Source organism: Lichenostomus cassidix, chromosome 1 (genome assembly GCF_008360975.1).
Source record: "Lichenostomus cassidix isolate B80296 chromosome 1, HeHo_3.0, whole genome shotgun sequence".
Lineage (NCBI taxonomy): Eukaryota > Metazoa > Chordata > Aves > Passeriformes > Meliphagidae > Lichenostomus > Lichenostomus cassidix.
Window position 1 is genome coordinate 20,124,231 of NC_139479.1, and position 23,544 is coordinate 20,147,774.

Below are 23,544 nucleotides of genomic sequence, written 5' to 3' on the forward strand. Positions count from 1 at the left end.
GATCACCATAGCAAAATCTGAAGTATTTAAGGCTTGGGGGTATCTGTGCTGTGACTCAGGGACAGAAAGTGACTTTAAATGGTGAGTTGCTTATAGGTGTCTGTAACTCAGACAGGAGTAAGATTCTTTTCATTTAGCTGTGGTTGAGAAATGCAAGTTCTTATTGCTGATAGAACTGGAAGTCGTCTAGGCAAGTCTGTTCCATAATTTACCTGGATCTGTGAAATGGAATGATATATACCTCACATGGACTTTATTTGAAATATATAAATATCACTACGTCTGCTGTTGTACTGAAATATAATTCCTTTACATAGTTTGACATTACACGCTTGGGTTTATCTAGGACTTGAAATTTGTCATGAGAAGAAAGCCGTGATGGTGTTTGAAATAAAATTAATACTGGTATCCTGCAACTGTCTTTGTAGAATGAAGTATTTCAGTGAAGATAGGAAGCTTTTACTGTCCAAAGCCTTTGTTAGGAGTCTGCAGCAGCTCAAGTCTGTTTTTATGAAAATCAGCAGTGAGAGACGGGAAAGAAAGAAATACAAGTACACAACACATTAACAGAATAGCATCCCAGGGCAGCTCTGGTGGAAAGGATGCTTGATTTCTTGTCAAATGCTAGTCCTAGTTCATATTGCTTTTTGTTTTTTCCCAAGTAAGAATAAGACAGGAAAATTTTTTTTAGGCTACATGTGCAGACATGTAGGATGCTGATCACTAGTGTCTTCTTGGATAATACCACTGAATTTTATAATCATTTTTCATGGCATGTTGTCTAGTACAAGAAGGAAAGAGTAGCAAATAGCACAACAAGGAAAAGGACTCATTATACTCTCTACCAGGAAAATCATGAACCCTTTTCACAGTTTCTTCTAATTAAAGCTATGTTTACATTTTATTGTGCTAAGTAGGAAAAGGATTACACCATATTAGTATAAATGGCTTTCCCAAAGTGGAAGCTTAACTGGCATATCTATGGACTAATCAATGTGTCATAAAGTAAGATATGTTCCTTTTGGCTAGATTTATCTTTTGGATTAATTCTGGGTTTTTTCACTTCTTTTGGATGATAACTGACACCATGATAAACTGATAGTAGTGAAATAATTCTGCCATACTTTGTTTTTATATTTCCAGCACTACAGCTAAATAGATAAAGAGCTTGATTTTTCTTACATGTAATCAACTGCTCTAATAGATTGTTTTAAATTAATGTTCTCTTAATTATACTTGATAAGATAATTTTAATTTAAAATATATACTGGACTGTCATGAACATTTACTGTGTTGGTTGCAGTAAACTCCTACATGGCTAACAATAGAGTGAACTTTCTGTTTATGGGTGTAATATCTTTTGATAACAGTTGGCATAATGGCACAAGAAAATGACTAGTAAATTGGTGGCCTACAGTGTATTTTTCCTACTTGTATCTCTATATAACTCCTTGCTGTCCTGACTGAAGCAGTCACAGGCTGCTGTGCAAATCAATTCAGTCTTTTTAGTGATGGTGGTTGAAATTTGATGACAGAGATGTGAAATTGTATGAAAGTGTAGTGTTTATTTCCTCTATTGTGACCCAGAATGTAAAAGATACAATAATCTGATTTATAGGAAATCAAATGCTTTACTTCTCTGTGAAACTAAAACTCAGACACTACTTTATTTTGCTCTTCTGTATTTTTTTAGCTTCAGTAAAAAAATAGTTTTCATTTTCATATTTAAATTATATGCAAGAGGCTAAGGAGATACAGAGTGAGTCTGAGACAAGTTTAATTTCGAATTGTGATCGAATAATGCTTTTAAAGCATGCTGTATGTCAGCTGAGTGTGGGAAACAATCATAGCTAACTTTTGAATATGCAAGGTGGGGTGATGAAGGAAGCATTTAGATAAGCCCATAATGATCATTCTCCTAATTTTATTTGAAAGCAATACAGGTCTGGCCTGGCTGGATAATATTTAAGCTGTCAGTTGTTCTAATGTGTCTTACAATTATGATGAGGAAAAAATTGCCATCAGAAACCATCTGTAGCAACTCTTTTGTTTTGGGGTTAGCATAGAAGGGTGGTTACATAATGAAATAATCTACAAAGTTGTCTGCCAAGTCTTTGATCTGTGGATCTTGCTTATTCCAAGATGGCATGTCTCCTAAAATTATGACAATATGCAAAACATATTGTATTACTCAGAAAATAAGAAGTGAAATTAATATATTGTTGTTTCAGTCTCAGATTATTTTCACTAAAATTGACTTTAAAATTTCTTTACATGATTTTCCATGTTTTTTCATGCAGCAGACAGAATTAATGCAACAGCTGTTTGCCTGCCTAACATACATATGCAGTATGACAAATAAATATGAAACAAAAATACAGATGAAACTTATGTGCCTTGTGACGCACAGGAAACGCTGTAGCTGTGACAAAGTGTAGTTACAGCTTTGAGCTTTCAGAGAGAAGCTCTTGCTGTGTCCTAAATCCCAGACTAGGATATCACATTGATTTGTTCTCATGGCTGAGATAATACTTGAGTCTGTTCCAATGTGATCAGGAACTTATTTGAAGCGCTTCCACCCCTCAGAGCAAAATATTTCATCTGGGAATGGCACAGAGCAGCAGAGTCTTCTGGAGTATTGTTCCCCATGCAGAGTCAGTGATCTTCCCTGAGAATGCAGAGCTTCTTTGCAGACACACACAGGCAGGTCTGTATCCAGGCATACATTTCCTTCTGGCAGCATGGTTATATTGCCATGTGATGTGAGATTCCCTGCACCCCAATTATCTTCTTACGAAGCTCTTCCAACCAGCCAGATACGGCTGGAGAAGCTGATGGGTGTACAGGAATATTGGGGTGAGGATATCAAGCTGGAGGGGAAAGGGGGAGAGAGAGAGGACTTAAGGTGAAGGCCAGGCTGGTGGGCATCTCTTCTGTCATAGTAAATTAACACTTCTATCGTTTCGCTCTTCTTCATCTTCAGTGCAAATAAAGGGAAGTCATCTATTGCCCAAATCATAAACAGACTTAAAAGGGGAAATCACATTTTAAATTCCGGGAGAAGTATTTTGGGAGTTTCTTCAGCACTTTTATAAGAAGTGTGGTGCAGTGCAGAAGTACTAATACCACATATTGCTTCCATCATGTTACGCCTATGTATTTTTGACTTTCAAAGACAACCAAACATAGGAAAATATAAACTGTTGTGGATGTGCTTTTCTATTTTTATAACAGGAAACTACTGTTAAGTTTTTAAAAATCCCATTGCTTGTTATGTGCCATAAATCCTCATAAAAATGGAATTACATTTAATATATGCACATTCAGTACTAGACGTTGCACACAACTTAACTATATAATTAATCAGTGTATCAACCTGATTTTTTTCTGCATCTCTTGTTGGAGTAAACATATTGCGGAAGCTATACTTATAATCTGTACACATGTACAGACAAACGTTTTGAAGAGGAGGCTGGTCTGTTTCAAATTTACATAAGATTATTTTTCTCAACATCTTTTCCTGTTCATTAAACTACAATGACATTACATCATTTGGAGTCAAAATAAGGAACTGTTGTAAATATAGATTAAGATTTCATCAGATATTAGCAATAGAACTAGTAAAAATTGCATTTCTGGGAATAAGTCCAACTTTTATCAAATCATACAACCATTTTATAATGTTTCAGTAAAAAATAACAGGAAACAAGAAAATGTAAACTCATAAGTTAGGTTTTCAACAGGTCTTGGAATTTTTAAGTGCCAAACATGTTTCGCATGCTCAGAATCTATTGACCAGAATCCTTTTTGAATTACAAATTATTTTCAGTTTGAAAGCCTGTTGTTAGGGAAATGCAGCCTGTGAATGCTAATTTGGATCCACTTTAGCAATTAAGAACTGTAGTTTGAGCTGGACACATTTTCTGTGAACAGTTCTTTATTAGTGTGAATGCAACACCTATAAGCTATGCTAATGAAGTTACTATCAAGTTTAACAGACAATGTTAGTAATTAAACACAATATTTTTGAAACTCATAAAAACCTCTAGAAACTGGTATAGTTTCAAAGTAGTTGTAGAAATTTGTGTATTCTATATTGTTAAAAAGATTCAGGAGACAAAGTTTGCTGTTAAATCCTATGCAATAATTTAGGTACACACTGAAAGGGATAAACAAGAACTACGAAGACATGAGATTAATAAAATCACCACTTCATAGTACAATAAAATACAAGTATTTGCACACAATGTTTATTGCTTAAAAATTGCTGAAGTTTAGTAAAGTTTTAAATGTTTCATATTTTGACATTATGCTGAAAATGTGTTCATCTTTGGGAAAAATTATCTACTAATCCTTCATTGATAAAATGTAAAACTAATTGCACTGGAAAGAAATGGTAGGACAGAATTGCAGCTTCTCTTTAAAGGGCAAGCTGTTTCACACCTCGAGTAAACAAGTGCATAAAGAGAGTTGAACAATGTAAAACTTCACAGTTTTAAAGCTGCTGATGAGAAAATGCAAACCTGGGTAAGTATTTACAAAAAATATTTTGTAATTCATTCAAACTACAGAGATGGTAAATGAGTGGGGGAAAAAAGACCTTTTGTGATTAACAGTCTCAGTTTTCAACTATCTGTTCTTATAATGTATATGATATGATCAGGAGTTATCTTTCAAGACTCAATTAAAGCAATTATAGCTGTATTGAAAGCCTGCTGGAGTAAATGCAAAGATAGCATTGATGTCAGTTGACTTTGATTCTAAGCCTTATCAGCTACTTTTGATTTTTTTTTCAGTTTTAAAAATCTTATTTCTTATGACAATTTTCAGAATGTTCTTCCTTGCCCTTCCTCTGATCCTTTTTCATTTGGCCAGTATTATATCTTCATTTTAAGCTTTTCAGGGTTTGATAAAGATCTGTTCATTTGTATTTGAACTATCTACCAACATATCAGTTTCAGAAAGATAAGAAATATTTATCCCTCTCTCTCCTTCAGCCTGGATTCTTCATGTTGCTGAGAAGCACTTGAGGAGTTTCTGAGCTTTTTTTAAAGAGAATTTCTCAAGACAGTTGCATATTCCCAAAACTCTTGTGAAGTTGCAGAGCAAAGAGTGTGTATTTGGTGTAGAAAGTAAGATTGTAGAGTGGTAAAAGGCAAGGACAGTTCACAGTTCTGCTGAGATTTGGGAATACTTGCTGCAGACCATGGAGGCCAGAACTGGAACCTGGAAATTCTCCCACTCCCATAACTTCCAGAGGGGACTTGTGAGATTAGAATAAAAATTTACTTTGCTCCTTAATATGTGTGTCAGTTTGAAAATAAAGTAAGAAGTTCAGATATGCAATATATTATTGCAAACAGTATCGTCCAACCTTAAAGTGCATAAGCTTTTAGCCTGAATTAGTAACTAATTAAACAGTATAAAAGTGATTTAATGGACAAAGTTTAATTTCAGTGTGAGAATTTGGTTACTGAATCAGTCATAAGCGGTATAATGACATTAGTGTCTTCTGTGTGAGTATGTTTTCTAACTCTCAGGTTGCTCAAATTTATATGTCTGTATTTGAGAACTTGAGTGAAAATAGGGCAAATCATGCTTTATTACTTCAGAATGTAATGCTCCTTTCTTTGAGGATTATGGCAGCAGTTCATATCTTCTAAATGCAGAAGAAAAAATATTAGCACTTAAATTTTATTTATTTAATGGTCACTTTAAAATCACAAAAATTTTTCAGTTTAGTAGAAGGATGAGGCAAAAGAAAAATTTTCAAGACACAATACGTTTGGGGGTTGGCTGTCCATAAGGCTAATTTCTGTATCAGCTGCTGTGTGACGGGAAAGTCTTCCCTCAGCTCCCAGTCCCATCCCAGTGCTTGATACTGGCAGGGAGCATGTGGTCAGCTCACACATCTGGCTGGAAGCTACTCAGGGCAGAGGAGAGGAGCAGACGGGGGCTTGCCAGCACTGCCAGCCTAAAAGTGTATTTACTTTTTTAACTGAAGAACAGAAGAACAGACACAATGGGTGCCACAGACAGAGCAGGAGGACAGAAGCAGAGCTTCTGCCCACAGCTGATTTGGTTTATGCTGTTCTTGGAGGCTCACCTGCTCATCTCTGCCCAGTGCTTGCTCACTGTTGTTATAAGGGGCAGTGGGACTGGAGTCTGCTCTCATTTGAGGTACTTAACAACTCAGGGAGAGAAAGCCATTTATGGACTACATCTTGACTAATACTATAGTATGCCTCTCACTTAACCTTCACTGGTTGCTTTGTAAAGACACCATCTCTAATTCCCAAACTGGATTCAGTGAGTTGGAAAACACTTTTGTTCTGTTTTCATATCACTTGATTTGTGCTTGGTTGGAATGGCACTACAAGAAGCAATGCACTGGAAGGTGAAGCCACTACAGGTCTTGTACTGTGCATGATCTGCATAAAGTTGAATAAAGCTTTTGTAAGGTATTAGCATAATTTGGGAGGAGGGGCTGGTAGTGATGATGGTGGTGGTGTGTGTGGAACTAAACAAAAAACACTGAAAAGCTTTGGCATGTGCACACTCTCAAGTGTATTTATACGTCGGGAGAGGATGGTAAGTATTCTGGACTGATGACGTGTTCCTTGAGTAAACTTGGAGTGTAAATGCCACTGTTTAGTCTGCTTCTGCTTTCGTATGTTTTGGAAGACACTGTTTTAAATGTGAAATGTCCCTATCTTCTATACTATGTATTCTGTTATCTTAGTCAAAGTGATCCTTTTAAAGCTACATTTCTACTTATTTCTTTAAAAGGAATCTTGCTGCAAGGTAGTTGTCATTTAGAAAAAAACTGTAAAATGTAAACTGTGATGGAGGAAATAGCTTCTGGACACACATATAGGAAATGTTATGATTGATTGTCCTTCTTGGGAATAACTGAAGCAGTTTGACTTACTAATATGGCAAATAACAAACTTCAGAGTATTTTTTTTCTTCTGAGATATCACATGGAAGTTTGCAGAGTAAATGAAATTTAGTTCTACTTTTACAGTGGGAAAGGGCAAAATCTGCCAAAACTATCCACGAAGGAAATAAAATAAAGCTCTTAAAAGAAAGCCTTAGCTTATAGTATTTACAGGGCAAGTCAGTTACTTGAGAACAGTTAGTGGTAATAAATTAGCTTAAAATGCATTACAGATGAGGCTGGTATGTTTTTTCTCTTCAGCTTCTTGGATTGAATTTGTGCCTGAAGAGATATGGTGACATTTTTCAAAAACTGAGCTATAATGGTTTTTGGCTAGAAGTATTCTTCTACTTTAAAAAATACTTTAATGGCCTGAACACCATACCTTTGTTATACTGTTGTCAGATCCAGGAGAAAAGACAAAAGTAAAATTGTATCAGCAGCTGGTTTGGCAGTATAGAGCTTTTTGATACTCTATCAAAATACTTACAGGGATGTAATTACAATGGCATAAAAGGGCTTTTACAGACAAAGACTATTTCAACTTTACTGTAATAGGCTCCGTCTTTAAGAACACATTTTATGGTATTGTAAAATTAATCTAGATTAGAATGACTTTGTATGTATCATGTGTCTTAGTAACCCAAATAAAGCGTGAGATATACTCAAGAAGTTTAGATTTTCTAACATGGATGAAGTCCATCTTTGCCTACAGTGATATTCCCTTTCTGGACAAGCTCTTATGTTGCAATTATCTTGATATATTTATTCATCTTTGTTGGTCATCCTCATGCCTGGAAAGGATTTCAGTAGTTACACTGAGCATGTGTAATGCATGAAAGGAATGAGAAAGAATAAGTAAATCTACTGTAATGGCCATAATTTAGACGAATATAATTTTTAAGCTACCTTTTAATGTCTGAAGGAAAATTATCTTCATAGAAGAAGACTAAAAAAGATGCAGTTTGAAGTCAGTGTCCTAAAAATTCAGGTATAAATTAGTCTAGGAGGTTAAAATTAAGAAGAGAAGGATGTATTTGGACAATGAGCTGTGACAGCTGTTACTGCTCTTGCCTTTTGTAACAATATGACTAAAAAGATTGTTTATGTAAGTGGCTTGGCCTAAATGTTGTTTCAGAATTTGTGCCAAATACATAAATTATTCTTAAGATACTTTGAGCCAAACTCCTTGATTGCATAGGTGACTTATACTAATTTTAATGAATATTGCATGTTTTAATTCAAGCACAAAATTGGGCCTCTGATGCTGAGGTTGTTTCTATATGAATGTGTAAGGAATTTTAGGATACTTGAAGAGCACATTTGTCAGATGCATGCAAACTTTTATAGCGTTCCATTCGGCAGTTGTAAAATGCAGAACAGAGGGATTATATTTCTTCAGAGTCAGGCATTATTAAGATGTTTTTAGTAGTCAAATCCTGAAATATTCTTTATTCTCGTCTGCATAAAAATACTGGGCAAAACTTTTTGAGCTGTTCCCTCAAAAGGTTAGCTTTTTTCTGATTTGATTTGTAGCAATTGGCATTTACGATAAAGACTATATGTCTATTTCGTGTTACAAGTAATTCTATAACCATTTTCAGTATAATAGCAGTTTTGTCTCTAGGCAGTGACAATTTTTCATGGTGGTAGGAAACTTTTATCTAACTGCCTTGTGGAGGTTAGGGAAAACAGAGAATTAGTTTTTTTGTACATCATCAATTGATTCTTTTATTCAGACAGATATAAGATGGATACTCTAAACTACTTATATATTAACCTCTGACAATTTGCCCAAAGAAGTACTGTGGAAAATATAAAACAACTAAGGCAATTTGTTTGGATAAGCAAAAACTGGTGTTTTGGTGGTTTCATATATAGACCTAAACATATTTGAAATGTTACAGCAATATAAAATTATATAAATTCAGATTGGGTTGAGGTAGTAAAAATGTATAAAATCATGTAACATGTAAAATCATGTGACTGGTGGTGAAACAGATTATATTCTATGTCTTGTACAGAAGTCTCTTCCTGAGAAGTTTTCTATCTACTTCTCTGAGTGTTCTTCTATTTAAGAAATAGAATACAACTACATGATTAGAAATGTCTGCCTGAAACAGTTGTTATGGAAGTATTCTGTTTTCAGAAATATTTTGGAATATTACAGTTGTTAGGTAAGAAGTATACCCAATATAATCCCACCAGACCAATCAAATTAACAATACTTTGATCATTGATAGGACTTGAGATTCAGACACCTGAATTTTGAATTCGATATAGTTATTATGAGATGGAGATATCTAGACTCTGTTGTTAATATGTTAGTAACCTCCAGACAGATAATTATCTTGACCTGTAGGAAACAGCTGTATGTGGTCCACAGAATGGTTCTTCACATGACACTGACTGTATGGATGAGATCTCCATCAGCTGGAGACAAATTAAGTCCTCGTCTCACCTGTCTCATGCAGCTTAGTTGTCTGAGACCAGATCCTGCAGAAGGGCTGTATTGTTCTTTACACTTGAACACTTGGTTCCATTTGAGCTTTAGAGTTCTGGAGGCATCCATGTGGGGCTGGATGGTGTGAGATACCTAAGAAGTGTTTGGCTTTCAGGAGTAGCAGCTGGAAGTTAGTTGACATTATACTGGATATAGGTATCTGTGAATGGACAATGATCTTTGGTACTTTCTTTCCTGATGTTTGGTTCCAAAAGGAGAGGTTAACTAATAAAAGGAAATCCCTAGAACGTTTCATTAATAGAGGTAGCTCCACAGGAAATAGAAAACATGGTAATATCCTGACTGAATGAAAAGCTGCATTATTAGATTACACATTAGTATACCCTCAAGGATATACTGCAGTCCTTACCAATGACTTCACATAGGAAGGTTTGCAGGACTGTTTTTTCCCCTTCCCTCCCCCCTTTTCAATTTCTCTCATCCAGTGCCATTGTTTTCTTTCTTCCAGTTGCAGGGAGTCCTCCAACCTGCCTTCTTACTACTCCTGCCCAACCTAACCCTGTTTTTATTGAGATAAGTGATAAAAAATGTCATCCAGTTAGAGCTGCTGCAATTCCAGAGCTCTTGGTGAAGATTTTTCAGGATTGTCAAGTTTTGCAGTTTACAATGACAGTAACTACAGACCAGCTCACAGCTACACGCTTTCTATACAAAATTGGGCATTCTGGTACTCTTATCTAGACATGCCTTACTGCAAGATTTAGGATGCCTCTGAGCAATCAGAGGGAGTCAGTTCCTGAGATTGGTGGGCACCTGCAATCTGTGCTGATTTAATCTGGAATTATGACTTCTGGTTCAGACCCTTTGGCTATATTTCATTAACTAGTGTGCATTTCCATGCATATATTTGCATAAAAAAGGAAGCTATCCATTTCATCTGTCAGCATAGAGTGCTATGCAGTGAGCTGGTTTTAAGACAGTTGTTCTCTGGGGGCTTAATGCCAAAATGCGTCCATAATCTTTCTCTCTGATTCCTCTGAGAATTTATTCAAGAGTCCTGTTAAGATGAATGGCAGAATACTAGGTGAAGCATTACACATCTGAAATACCCAATTTACAGGTTTTTTTCTGTGCTACAGCATCTCTTTATCACAGTTATATTCCATTTCAAAGAATCATAGAATCTTTTAGGTTGGAAAGATCATTGAGTTCAAATGTTAAAGATCATTTCATCATCTTTACATCTGCACACTATGATAGCTCACTTTAGGATGACTAGAAGTGTATTACTCTTAGTCTTTGCCTTTACTTATTGCAGTTCATGGCAGGAAAGATCAGTACGTTTGAATAACATTTGAAATCGGTGGATAATTAATTAAAATACACAGCTTCCAACAAGTTAAACTTAAAAAAGTCCCCAATATCTACAGAGCCACAATTCTAGAATACTTCTAGGAATGATATGTGATACATGCCAGCTAAATTTCAAATTGAAGAAAAGTTTTGGAAGAATTTTGCTTGCCCACTTATCAATCTAGTTGATATTGTATGGTGATGTTTATACAATGATGTTTATACAGTGATGAAATGTAGTGATGCCTGTTTGAGCTGCAGAGGTGAACTACAACAGTCATGTGCGCTGAAAGCAGAATGTGCTCCTGTGGTGCAGTCTGACAGTCTGGACATCCAAATTGTCTGCCCTTCTGCCTTGGAAGTAAAAAATGGAAGTAGAAATGGCCAGGAGTCTGTCCAGACTGTGGGCAGGGAAAATGTATCCAGCTCAATTCTTCCAGCACAAGGCTGAGGTTTGATTTAACAGTTCATGTTCTATGACAGTTTAATCAGAACTATTTATTTATTAACTCAGCTGCCAGTTTGTCCTGCTTACCTCTCAACACCATAATGTTAACCTTTATTACTCAGCCTTGGAGGGAAAATCAGATATTAGTTGTTTTTTAGACTGTGGTTTTATGCCTGGTTTAGGCTGTTATGAGTTTAGACTCTCTATTAAAGAGAGTTTACAGACTCCTCTCTCTTGCATTTTTGCCCAGGTCCCTAACCCAGACATCCAGTTTTTATGAGACTACTGAGTGAGCTGAATGGGAAAGTTTGCCTACCTAAAAACTGGTCAATTTTTCATCTGGAATGCCTCTTTTAGCACATTTACAGCAAAGGAGTAGCTAGTAGGAGCTAGTACCAGTTCAGTACTGTCTGTCTTTTGGCATTATGGATTTAGATTTGCTTATGCTCATCACATAACCATAACCTAAAAACCCATAGCAATTAGAGATAAAGAAATTTAGTATGGATGTGTAGTCTTCCTTGCTCATGTGTAGCATGCATTGAAAAATAATAAGAGAGAAGCCATTGTTTTAGTAACTTGAAAAGAATTAATTTGAAACAAAATAGCTGTTTTATGTTCCTTTGTTTATATTTCATTTTTCCCCCTCAACTAATATGTGAAGTTATCTAACCTTTAACGTATTTCCAAGCAGTGTTTATTTTATGAGTTGTCACGTAAACGAAAAGAATTTTAGTAATTTTAATGTTTCAGTAGATTCTCTAAAGATACATGAAGAGATTGTTGTGAAAGGATTCACATTGTCTCTTCACAAAAGGTTCAATGAATACAATAGAGATTCTAAACATGGGACAGAAAAACATTCAGTGTAGAGTGGGAATATTTTGAAAAAGCCAAGATAATTGTAGAAAACTTCTCAGAATTTCCTGTAACTTTTTTCTTTTTTCTTCCTATTGTACTTGGGATTAATGGAATTATAACTCCTACTTTTACAGAACTAAGCAATATTTCTATTACATAAATAGAATGCAATTCTAAAAGTGCTTTTAGGAACGCCATATTTTTTGTTTTTTATTGCTGATCATCTTCACTGGTTTACTCTGAAATTAAAAAAAAAATCCAAATTTATTCTCTGGAGGTTTTTTTCTTGCCTCTTAAATATTTGTATCATCAGTCGACTTTAGGTCAATACATTTTCCATTAAAGCAACAAGCATAACTTGTGAGTACACTGAAAACTAGTTTCTAGAGTTACTATTATTAGATTGATTGGTCTATCAATGAGATGGACAAGAGATATATTTAAAACTATTTAGGCCAAGCAATAGAATGTGAATCGCATGCTTCAGAGTAGGGGATTAATTTTTTTTTTTTTCCAAGACAACCTCCCTTTTTATTTTTCTGTTCCTTTTCCTCCCCCTTTTGCCATAATTGCATGAAGAGGCACGCACAGATGCCTGCTGCCAGCGTGTGATACTTAACCTGACCGTCAGAGCAGCCTCACAAAGGAAGGCTTTTCAGGTCCCCCAGTGAAACAACCACTGCATTTTATTGTGGCGTGAAATTAGAAGTGAAAAGCCCTATGGCTCTTGCTGTTTAGTAATGCGGAATATGTCGTTTCTGATGGTGATGGTAGTGCTGGGAGGGAAATGGAAAGCCAGGGGAGAGAAACAAAGTAGCGATTTAGACAAAGAGGGCCCCCCTTTTTTTTTGTCGTCTCTGATTGTTCGGTGGTCTATAAAACCATAGAACTGTGGTGGATACAAGCAAAAAGAACATTTAGTTGCGGCTCTCTCATTCAGAAATGTATGTGTGAATTTGCAGGGTGATGTATAAGGCAAGTCATCTGTTATCAGAAGAGTTCACTAGTTTAACTCATTTATAAAACGGCAACAAAAAATTTGACTTTGCTTGGAGAGAGCAGCACTGCTCTGACAGACACTTTTAAGTTGCACAGCAAGATGGTGTTTATAACAAGACTGTGTGTGGTTTTCTGAAGCTGCCTTGTAACAGATTGGAAGGGGAAAGTGCCAGCTTGAAGAGGCTTTCCCTTGTCTGTTTAAAATTAAAAGAATGATGTTTTCTCAATGGAAATTCTCTACATATATAAAGTGTCAAAATATTTATGCTCACTTTTACTTTAAAAGTATTATGCAATCACTAAAGTAAATGGTCAACTATTAGAAAATTAGGAGCCAGTTTATGAGAGAGACATTTTAGAACACAAGATGAGCTTCTTTTTTTATAGAATCATAGAATCATTTATGTTGGAATAGACCTTTAAGGTCATCAAGTGCAACCATAAAGTTATCCATGGGCTGAGCACTATCACTACTGCTGGAAACAACTGGTGAAAGTCCATCCACAATTCTAATGTCTGGAAGAGAAAAGCTATTACGTTTTGCAGCCCCATGTTGTTAGCAGTAAATATTACTGTTATTTTGACTCTATCTGCATGGAAATGCTGTCAGGGAACAGTGGCCTAGAAACAGTAGGGACATACAGGTGGAAATTTTCTTGCTGTGTTGCTTACTGTTAAGTTCCAGGTGCAATCTGGGAGAAGTTTTAAAAGCAGAAAGGAGAAGTTAGCATGGCTGATCTATGATAGATTGGTGAAACAGATGCAGACATGACAAATCACTTTATTGGTAAACTGCACTGCAGGACTGTAGCCTGGAGAAAGAAGTTTCAGACGGAGAAGTAAAACTGCTAATGTTGTTTAATTCAGGGAGCTCATTTCATTGGTAATTAATACAGTAGCTACGCTGCCAAAGAATTCTGTGTGTGAGCAACAGCACAGAAAGAAACAGGAAGGCACTAAGCAATTAAAACTATTGCCACTGTCAGAAGGACTCTATTACAGAGAGCTTCTCAACATTTTTAAAGTGTATCACTCTTAGTTTTATTTAAAATAATTTATGCACTTTGCTGCAAAATATATTTTGTGTGTGCACTAGTGCTCCAGGCTTGACTTGCTGCTTCATAGCATTTCACCAATGCTGTACCTTGTATCCTGACAGGTGAAAACTCAGAATGTGGAGATTTAGAATAAGGGCTCGGAAGAAATTTGAAAAAATCTGACCTAAGTGGCACTTGATTCAGCACATAGAAGCAAGGCAACAGAAGGATAGGGGAATGATCTTTGAGGCAACAGTTTGAGTAGGGATAATTAAAACAACAATTTTAAGTACAGAGTAGGTTGGTAGATGAATCAAAGATGTGGAAAAAAAAGTGTGAAAGAGTGTTACCTCTGTAGCTAAAAAGTGTTGGTGGGATAGCTATTGCACTGAGAAAGAGCCAAAATATTTGTACCTATCAAAAACATTTAAAAAAAAACTCCAGGAGGATCAGAAATGCTGCTAGGGCATACCCCTTCATGGTGAGAAGTTGACATTTGAGGCTGTTGTCTAGAGAAAAACTCATTGCTTATACAGTTGCTACAACAAGAGAGAGAAGGCTGCATCAAATACTCTATGTTTAGGAGATTCATCTTGAGTGTAGGAGATTTAAGTTCAATTCCATGTTTCAAAGTTGGGCAAAGTAAGACCAATATTGTTCTTCAGTGCCTGTTAAGCTTTAGGCTATGAGGCAGGAAAAGAGAAGAAAGTATGTGTCTCAGTTTTGTATGCTGTTACAGAACCCTGTAAACAAATTTTGAGAAGAGCTGATCAGGAATGAGCTGAGGTTTGGGAGCCAATTTTCTGTTGACATCGATGGCCATGATTTTGACTTGGCAACAAAGAACAGAAACATGAACAGAGTCCTAGGATTATTCTATCCTTTCAAACAAACAGTTCTGCTGGCTAAATTTGACGTGCCAGACAAATAAGCTATACAGATAGATACCAAGCTGTCAGTGTTGAAAGTTGTTTTCACTCTAAAAGGGTTGTAGTTGAAACTGGTGCATTTCAGCTACAGTGTGATGATATGCTTCCCCCTTTTTTATAGTAATTTATTTTCCAAATATTTTATGATGAAACAGTTCTTTCTTTTTCCACACTTTCAGTGATTCTCACCTTTAGTACATATACAACTTTTCTGGCAGCTTTTGCTTTCTGTTTAATTTTGGGAATTAACAACAAAGGCTACATGGATTTCCAGAATATTTGACCTGAAGTTCTTGGCAATGGTCTTGGTCTTTCTGGTGACATAATTTTAGTTACAAAGCCAGTAGTGCTATTTTGTATATGTAAAGGTGTGACAGACTTAACTGATACACTGTGACTAGCCCTTTTCCTATCTCTGTTCAGGAAATACTAGTACTGTTCCTAGTCAGATCCTGCAGGTCATAAGCCTTCCTTTATTTGCTTAGGGTATTGAAGGTATTCAGTAACTCAAATTGCTAACAGTTAATATTGTGAGGCTGGCACCCCCGATGTTGTGTACTGAAATGAGCTGGGCAATTAGGAAAAATAAATGTTTCAAGCTCATGTTTTTGTTAGATAACCAACAATTGGCTCTTCTGAATATTTCCTTTACTCTAAGTCCTAATTTGATACTAGTAAGTTTGCACAACTGTAGAGTGGTAATGCCTGTCCATGTGTGTGCTTTCAGTCCCTCCACACCCAAGTAAAATAAATACACATCAAATGCAGCTATTTGCTATAGCAGTTTAAACTATGCTGCTCAACTTTGCACCCAGTTGAATTTCTCAGAAATGTTCCATTCTGCTCTGAAATAACCATTTGAATGATTGGACCACACTCTGAAGTGCTGATAAAAGATAGGAGACAGTTGCACCTAAAAATGCTGTAGTTTGCTTCACTGCCTGTGTTTCTAAGCCTTGTAAGAGGCTGAGTGAACAGAGCTGTAGTCAAGGTTTTGACCACATCTCTGCTAAAGTAGCAAAACAGAGCTTCAAAGAAATGTGTCAGTGAATTGTCTTTCTCTTACTTATCTGGATATTATTTTGAACTTTTTTTTCAATGTCCTTTAGAATTTGTAATTGGAAAATACTATAGCTATATTCTGCCTGGCTTGGTGAAGTGAAGGTTGTAGTGGTCTGCTATGAGACACTGAATGTCCCATCTGCAGAAACACTTTCCATTTATTGAGGGTACATTTCTTGGATGTGAAACCAGAATCTTTTAGTATTGGCTTAGAAATTTTTTAAAGTATTAGTTTTAAAAATTATTTCTTACCATCTAAAGTAAGTGCTATGTCTTAAATTCCAAATTTCGACTGCAGGTTGTATATGTCATCCTACTTAGATAGAAATCATTAAAAATAGAACTCAGTTGCATATATAATATGTTTTGTGTCTCTGTTATACAGTTTTGTTACTCTTTTCATAAGGGGTATTACAAAATCTTCCCGTAAATGCAATTCTTATTCCTGTTGACTAAGATCTGTGCTAAGTAGCTTGTACTCCCTCTTATGTTTAGATGTTAGAACTCAACACAAAATGCTGTATTCCTACAACCTAACCCTTGGTACTTCTAGTGTCAAGTTGCTTTGCATGAGGTCCCATGTGCATTAACCAGAAAAGTCTCTCAGGGTGTTTACCTCAGATTAATGCCAACCTGCAGGTGCACCCTTGTGTGATGTGTTACAATATGTGATGGTGTGTGGCCATGTGGCTGCTGTTCCTTGTCCCTATCAGTTCCTAATTGCTACTGTAGGACTCTGGAGGTTTGTGCTGCATTGTTTTACCTTAGAGTTGTTGATGATTCAGAATAGTTAAGGTAGCTGTAACTGCACCTCCAACAGAGACACCATTCCCTTAATTCCTGTGCCAGCCATTTTGTTGTTTCTTTGTTCTGAGCAGTAGACTTCTAAAAAATACAAAGCAATCGTTAGTTCTAAAACATAAGATTACACTGTCTGAATATAGGTTACAAATGAAGGATTTCTGGTTTTTATATATATATACATTTATTAATTACAATAAAATAGTACTTGCAGATGATAAATTCCACATTAGTAACCTGTTCCTTATCATCTATCCCTCCACAATCCACATCAGGATGCCATTGATATAGAACACAAAAAATACATTTCGGGAAATCTAAAACCCCCTAACTATTTAAAACCTAAGATCTGGCTTTCATTCAAAACCATCTCTACAATTAGCAATACTTTCAGACAGTATCAGCTGGGTTCCCAGTGTACATGATAATGTCACAGAATAACCCCAGCTGTAACTAATTTAATTAAGACTTGATCCTCGAATACAAAATCACTCCTTTTCACCAAATCATGATGCTCACTGACCTACAGGAGAGAAAACAGGCAACACAGACAGGGAACCATTCTCTGTCATTTAACCCTTTTGTTTATTCAGTTACAAAGGAAATATATTAGTAGTGTGATTCTCATGAGAACCTCTGTAACATATACAGAGGAGAAACTCCAGGTAGCCACATGAAACTACTATTTTACACAAAAGAATATGTTTCACAGTTGTTGCTATTAGGCTTTCAAAGTTTTGAAGACATATAAACCTCTCCCAGTCCACATTAAATGTAACTGAATTTTAGGAGTTGGTTGTGCTTTAAACCGAGCTGACAACTAAGCCCCATGCAGCCTCTCACTCAATTCCTTCCATGATGGGATGGGGGTAGAGAATCAAAAGAGTAAAAGTGATAAAACCTGTAGTTTGAGATAAAGACAGTTTGATAGGTAAAGTAAAAGTTGTACATCTGAGCAAAGCAAAACAATAAATTCATTCACTGCTTACCATTAGCAGGCAGATGTTCAGCCATCTTCAGGAAAGCCAGGCTTCCTGTGACATGTGACAGTGACTTGGGAGGACAAATGGCATCACTCTGAACACCTCCCCTTCCTTCTCTTTCCCCCATCATTATGTGCTGAGCATGATGCCATATGGTGTAAGATATCCCTTGGGTTAGTGTGGATCAACTGTCCCAGCTGTGTCCCCTCCCAGCTCCTTGTGCACCCCCAGCCCCCTTGCTGGTGGGATGGGGTGAGGAGCAGAAAAAGCCTTGATGCTGTATGTAAGCACTGCTCAGTAGCAGCAGAACCATCCCTGTGTTATCCACACTGCTTCCAGGAAAAATCCAAAGCATATCCTGTACTAGCTACTGTGAAGAAAATTAACTCTATCCCAGATGAAACCAGCACAGAGCTAAAATGTCACATTGAGTTCTAGAAAGTCAATGACTAGTGCTTTGATGATTCATTCTGCTAATGAGGGAGGAGAGGGAAAAGAGAGAGAAGCAAGGGAATGACTTGGTGTAAAATGGATCTCACAAAATGCTCAGAGGCTTCTTGAACAGCATATATCAACCTACAAGCTAATATGACAGCTACTGATTCTGCAGTTGGACCCCTCTCTTTGGGTTCATGGATTTTTTTCAGCCTGAGTAACTGACTGATTTTAAGGTCAGCTCTACTTCTAATGACTTATTTTAAACAAGATAGATGTGTACAGTGGGTGCCTGACCTGGTAGGATGTATGAACACCTGAAATTTCTTACACCTGAAGCACTGCAGTGTATCACCTTCAGCACCTGCTCACTAAGAAAGGTGCCCAAAAGCTGAGTGCAATACCCTGTGATACCATGAGCCACTCACAGGGAGCTGTGCTCATGTGAATCCTTTTAATCTTTCAAGCTCTTGACTGTGGGTTTTAGAGAGCATCAGGAATGATCCACTGTGGAAATGAGATTTACCTACATGCCTGTGTAGGATTCTTCACTCTTTAAATTCTCACTGCATATAGTTCTGTTTACCTGAGCTTTTAATTTTGTAACATACAGTCACACCTGTGTGTTCTGGGTGAGTAGACAGCCCATATCTTAGTGCTGGTAAGAGATATAAACTGGAGATTAAAAAAAACTAGAACTGGGATCTTTAAAAAGTGTGTCCAACTTCAGTTTCAGAAGCAAACACTTCTTCCATTTTTATATGCGGAATGCAAGCAATTTGCCTTGAATCTATACCCATCTAAAAGTGTAGTAAGACATGAATTAACACAGGAAGTTGAGAGACAAATGCATAAATAGACTTTCATAAAATGTATTGACAAAAATGATGTACATTCCTGAGATGGGCAGCCAGAGTCCTAATATTTTTCACCAAACTAACAGGCTATTAATTGGTTTGAACTAGGTAAAGATATAGCTGTGCATTTAGTGTTCTTCAAACATCTCACAGTCTGATTTTTGAGAAACAGAAAGATGAAGATTAGAAAAACCTAAATATGAAAATAGTTATTTCTCTCTTGCTGTCTGTTTCTGTTTTTCATTCTGTTTACTGCCACTATACTGAGGCTTACAGATTCAAAATCACTTTTCTTGTGCTTCCATTGGGTGCAGTTGTATGTTTAAATGTACCCATCGCAAAATGATTCTCACTAGGACTGACGAACACTTTGATAATCTCCTTTGACTTTGGGTAAGTTCCTGACCCTAAGAATGTTCTCTGCTTAGTGCCTGATAGTGAGCACTTGCTTTTTTCAAGTACTTATCCTCATGACATGGCCAGTTATTAGAAGACTATACAGTGAAAGGTGTTTTGTTCCTTTTTTTTTTTTCCCCAACCATCTAAGATAATTTAAGTTCCATAGGACAGCATAGCAAAGCACTTATATTATATAGATGTTGTAAACATAAGCCATTCATTTCTGACCTTGCTGTTGAGAGCAGTGGGAATAGTGAATGATAATGAAAAGAATAATTACATACCAGCTGTTACACGTAGGTTCCATGGTTTTTACAACAGTTTGCATATGACTTGATTTCTACTCTGATGAAGGAAAAAGCCTTTTTTTACAAAAGTAGACTACTGTGGGTAGTCTCTTCTACTCTGAAATAACTTTTTCTCTGTTTAAATAGTTAAAAATATGTTATATGCAGCCATTTAATTTAAATATTTTAATAAATATATAGTATTTTAATAAATATGTGTTTCAGTACTTAAATGATGGTTTGCAATTCATTAGATTTTGAAAAGTGCTGTGTTGGTGTAATTCTCTCCCATTCAGGTCAAACGTATAACTTCCTCAACAAAAGTGTTAGTAGACTTATTTTGAAAATCCCTTTACTAACTAATGTAAATGGCATGCATCATATGCTAATCTCCTGGTTGTTTTATTTATAGATTAAAAATTAGAACAGAAAAGAATACTCTAACGTGGTCCTTAAATGCAAATTTTTTAAAAGAAGATGAATTAAAAAATACAATGCAAAATATTTTAAAGCAATCACAACCCTTTTTCCCCAAATGAAGCCATATTTTTGCTCATTTCTAATTTTGTGCAGTCTAAATATCAACAGGCCTGTAGTATTATCTCATGTTATATATAGAATTGTACCTATGAGTGTGTGCATATATATCCCCCAAATTCTGAAGGATGACAAATACTGGGGTGCATTCAATTAGCAGTTCTTCTGGGTTTTGATACAATTGTTTAGTACTGAGTAACAACTCTGCAGCAGTCTGGACAAAGACAGAAAGCCTCCAACATCCGGTTTTAAGCACTGGGGAGGATTTGAGTTATCAAGGTTGATGTGATTGATACCCATCATTATCTGATGAGTGCCACTGGCCCCATAATGTTCAGTGCTGTGTTTCACATCCCATCCTGCCTCAGCAGTGCAGATGGCATGTGTGGTGCCAGGCCAGGGTCAGTGCTGGCTCCAAGGGGCCAGTGGCAAATGTCAAGTGGATTGCTTGGATGCTCCCTGTGCCACTGCCCTGCTGCCTGCTGGAGGTCTGCCAGCTACATGCCTAAGCTTAGCCTCTGTGGGCAGGTGTCTGTGTCTGCAAGGTGTATTTTTTATTAGATAAAGTAGAGCCCAAACCAGCTGTCAGCTGCTGCTTTGTCTAGATACCTCCTTATCCTGAATCAGGTCACCAGTCAGTGGGAGGGATCTCAAGATCTCAGCTCATCAACATTTTAAGTCAAGGACTCAAAGGTGAGACTGGGATCCAAGCTTTCAGTGTTTCCAGCTTCCCACTTTAGGGGAATGTCATAATAGGTTAGCCAAGTGGATAAATGTACAGACCTGTGTTTGTGAGGTGTTCTCATCTTTGCTATTGCAAGGTTAATAACTATCTAAAGAACAAACTTTTTAGCAAGACAGTTCCAAATCTTCTATTGGCAACATTTCTGTCTGCTCGCAGTTACTCTTCACCCAACAGGGTACAATGGTTCAGCTCCAGTAAAGGCAGTCAGGCAGCTCTGCAGCTGCCCTTGGTGCCAGGCTAGCCCAGTGCTCTGAGCACTCCCAAGCATGGAGATTTTTTGTTTATTTAACTATTTAATTAAGGGTGTACCCTAATCAGAGTCTGTAAGAGCCTATGCAGGCCTCATGACAGGCTCCATCATCGGCTTTCCTTGACATGCTCTGAGAGCTGCTGGATTGCAGGATACTGCTCATCCCTGGTTCATTTTGTCCATCTTCCCTTCCAAGATGCTCATGGTCTCTGCCTGCCCTTAGGCTGGAGCTGCTGGGGTCCAGAGAAAGTAACCTGGGCTGTCCTGAGCAATTGTTGAAACAGCAATAGCTGGATTGGCTCCAAAGCTGGATCCTTGCTTACACTGCAGATAAAGAGTGGTGCAAACACCTGGAACAAACCTGGCCGTCTTGGACATCACTGACAAAGTCCCAGAGTGGTTAAAATGTCTCTCATTTCATCTTTAATCCACTTATACCATAGTAATTTTTGGACTAAATCCCATGAATGTGAGAGTTGTCAAATGACATGACAGTGGAATTGGGCTTGAATGTGCAGTATCTGTACCAGAGGAGGAATGACACTGGAATTAATTGAATTTACTGACTTCAGTGACATTTTACAATGTATCCTTCTAATTGCTCTGTATACACCACATTGTGAATTTTGAAGAGCTAGAAACTGAGTCTATAATACCAAGGGAAAAAAAAAAATATATATAAAGAAAATGCTTAAATGGTATTTTTTTGTTCCTGAAATATGTAACCTCTGTGACTAATGATTTTATTACATTTTTTGGCTTTATTGCTAGTAAGAAAAAAGCTTAATTTTTAAAACACTATTGTTTTTATGACAATAATTATACAGGTGTACCACAGAGGTGCAGCCTATATGTAATTATGTTTGATTTTGAATAGCATAAATGTGTATTGATCCAATCTAATATTATGCATAGGAGGAAATTACATAAATACTGCATTGCATGTCAAAGGCCCTTCTTTTTGGTACAGTAAGTATTTTTCCACTATTACCAGAAGGAGTAGGTGTTATTAACTCCCAACAATGCCAGTATTTTCCAATATCTTGTGTCTAACAAAGGAAGAGAAAAGGCTTCTTGATGTGAACCTGAATTTATGTTTCAGCTGTTGTAAAAGCTCTTAACAATATGATTTTTCTTTATGCTGTGCTGAGAAGCTTAGCTCTGGCAGAGTTTGAATCTCAGCTCTCTGTATAATCATTGCAGTAGAGGTTGAAGGTGAAGTAATGATAATATGGTACTTGAAATAAAGTGGTTTTGCTAACAGACCAGTGAACATTGTCTATTTATACAGAACTAGTGTTTAAACCTCTGCTGAGTTTACTTCATAGCTTGATGAAATGTTTTCATGCTTGGGAAGGCATTGCACCTGTCTAATCTTTAGGCTGGTCATTGAGGAGAAGATTTCACTTTCTGTAGTTTAGAGTAATGCTTTTGACATTGTCTCTGTGATCCAGGAACATAGTGTTAAATGGTATTAAGACCTACATCCAATAAGTCGGAAAATAGGATGGCATAATAAACAAGTGAGTCAATTGCCTTGTACTGTAAGAAATACTGAAATTATTTCTTGTATTCTAACCATGACTTGTCATGACCTTGCTCTGACACCATGACTCAATGACACAATGTTATTCCCAGGAGAAGTGGATTATTAACTTCCTGTGGGCTGAAAAACTGGAGCAGAAATAAGGTTATTTGTGGTTGTTTATTTCATTCTCCTTCTGACACTTCTCTGCCTCCTGATTCTTCCTAGTGCCTGGAGCCCTGCAAAGAGTCTTGGGACCTGAAGAAAAACCATTGCCAAAGCTTCTGTGAGGTAGGTCAGCCCAAGGGCACGCTTTCTCGCTTTGTTCTGGCAGTCTCTTTAATTTAAATTATTAGCTTCAAGGAGACAGCTGAAAACCATGGTATTTTTACAGCATTTGCCTTCATTTGAAAGGATACACATATAACAATGTAGCCATATTAATTTTGAGTTAAAAAGGGTTTTTTTTCTGACCAAGTGATTTATCTCAACTTGTACTTTAAAGACTTGATACAGTCACACTTACATAGCATCTTTCAAAAGGTGCTGTTACATCCCTTCTGTAAGATGCTATTTCTGCCACTTGCCCTTCTGTCTTTTTGTGCCATGTGTAAGAAAAACAATCTTTGTTT

At 36.7% G+C, this 23,544-nt stretch overlaps 1 protein-coding gene across 2 annotated transcripts in view; it reads left to right on the forward strand.

Annotated features, from left to right (window-relative positions):
* ANOS1 (anosmin 1) overlaps positions 1-23,544 on the forward strand; it is a 128,909-nt gene that overhangs the window by 44,616 nt on the left and 60,749 nt on the right. For both annotated transcript variants that reach the window (XM_085052476.1, XM_085052468.1), the window contains exon 3: positions 23,141-23,203. In XM_085052476.1, the coding sequence (XP_084908602.1) occupies positions 23,141-23,203 (63 nt within the window). The remainder of the gene's footprint in view (positions 1-23,140; positions 23,204-23,544) is intronic.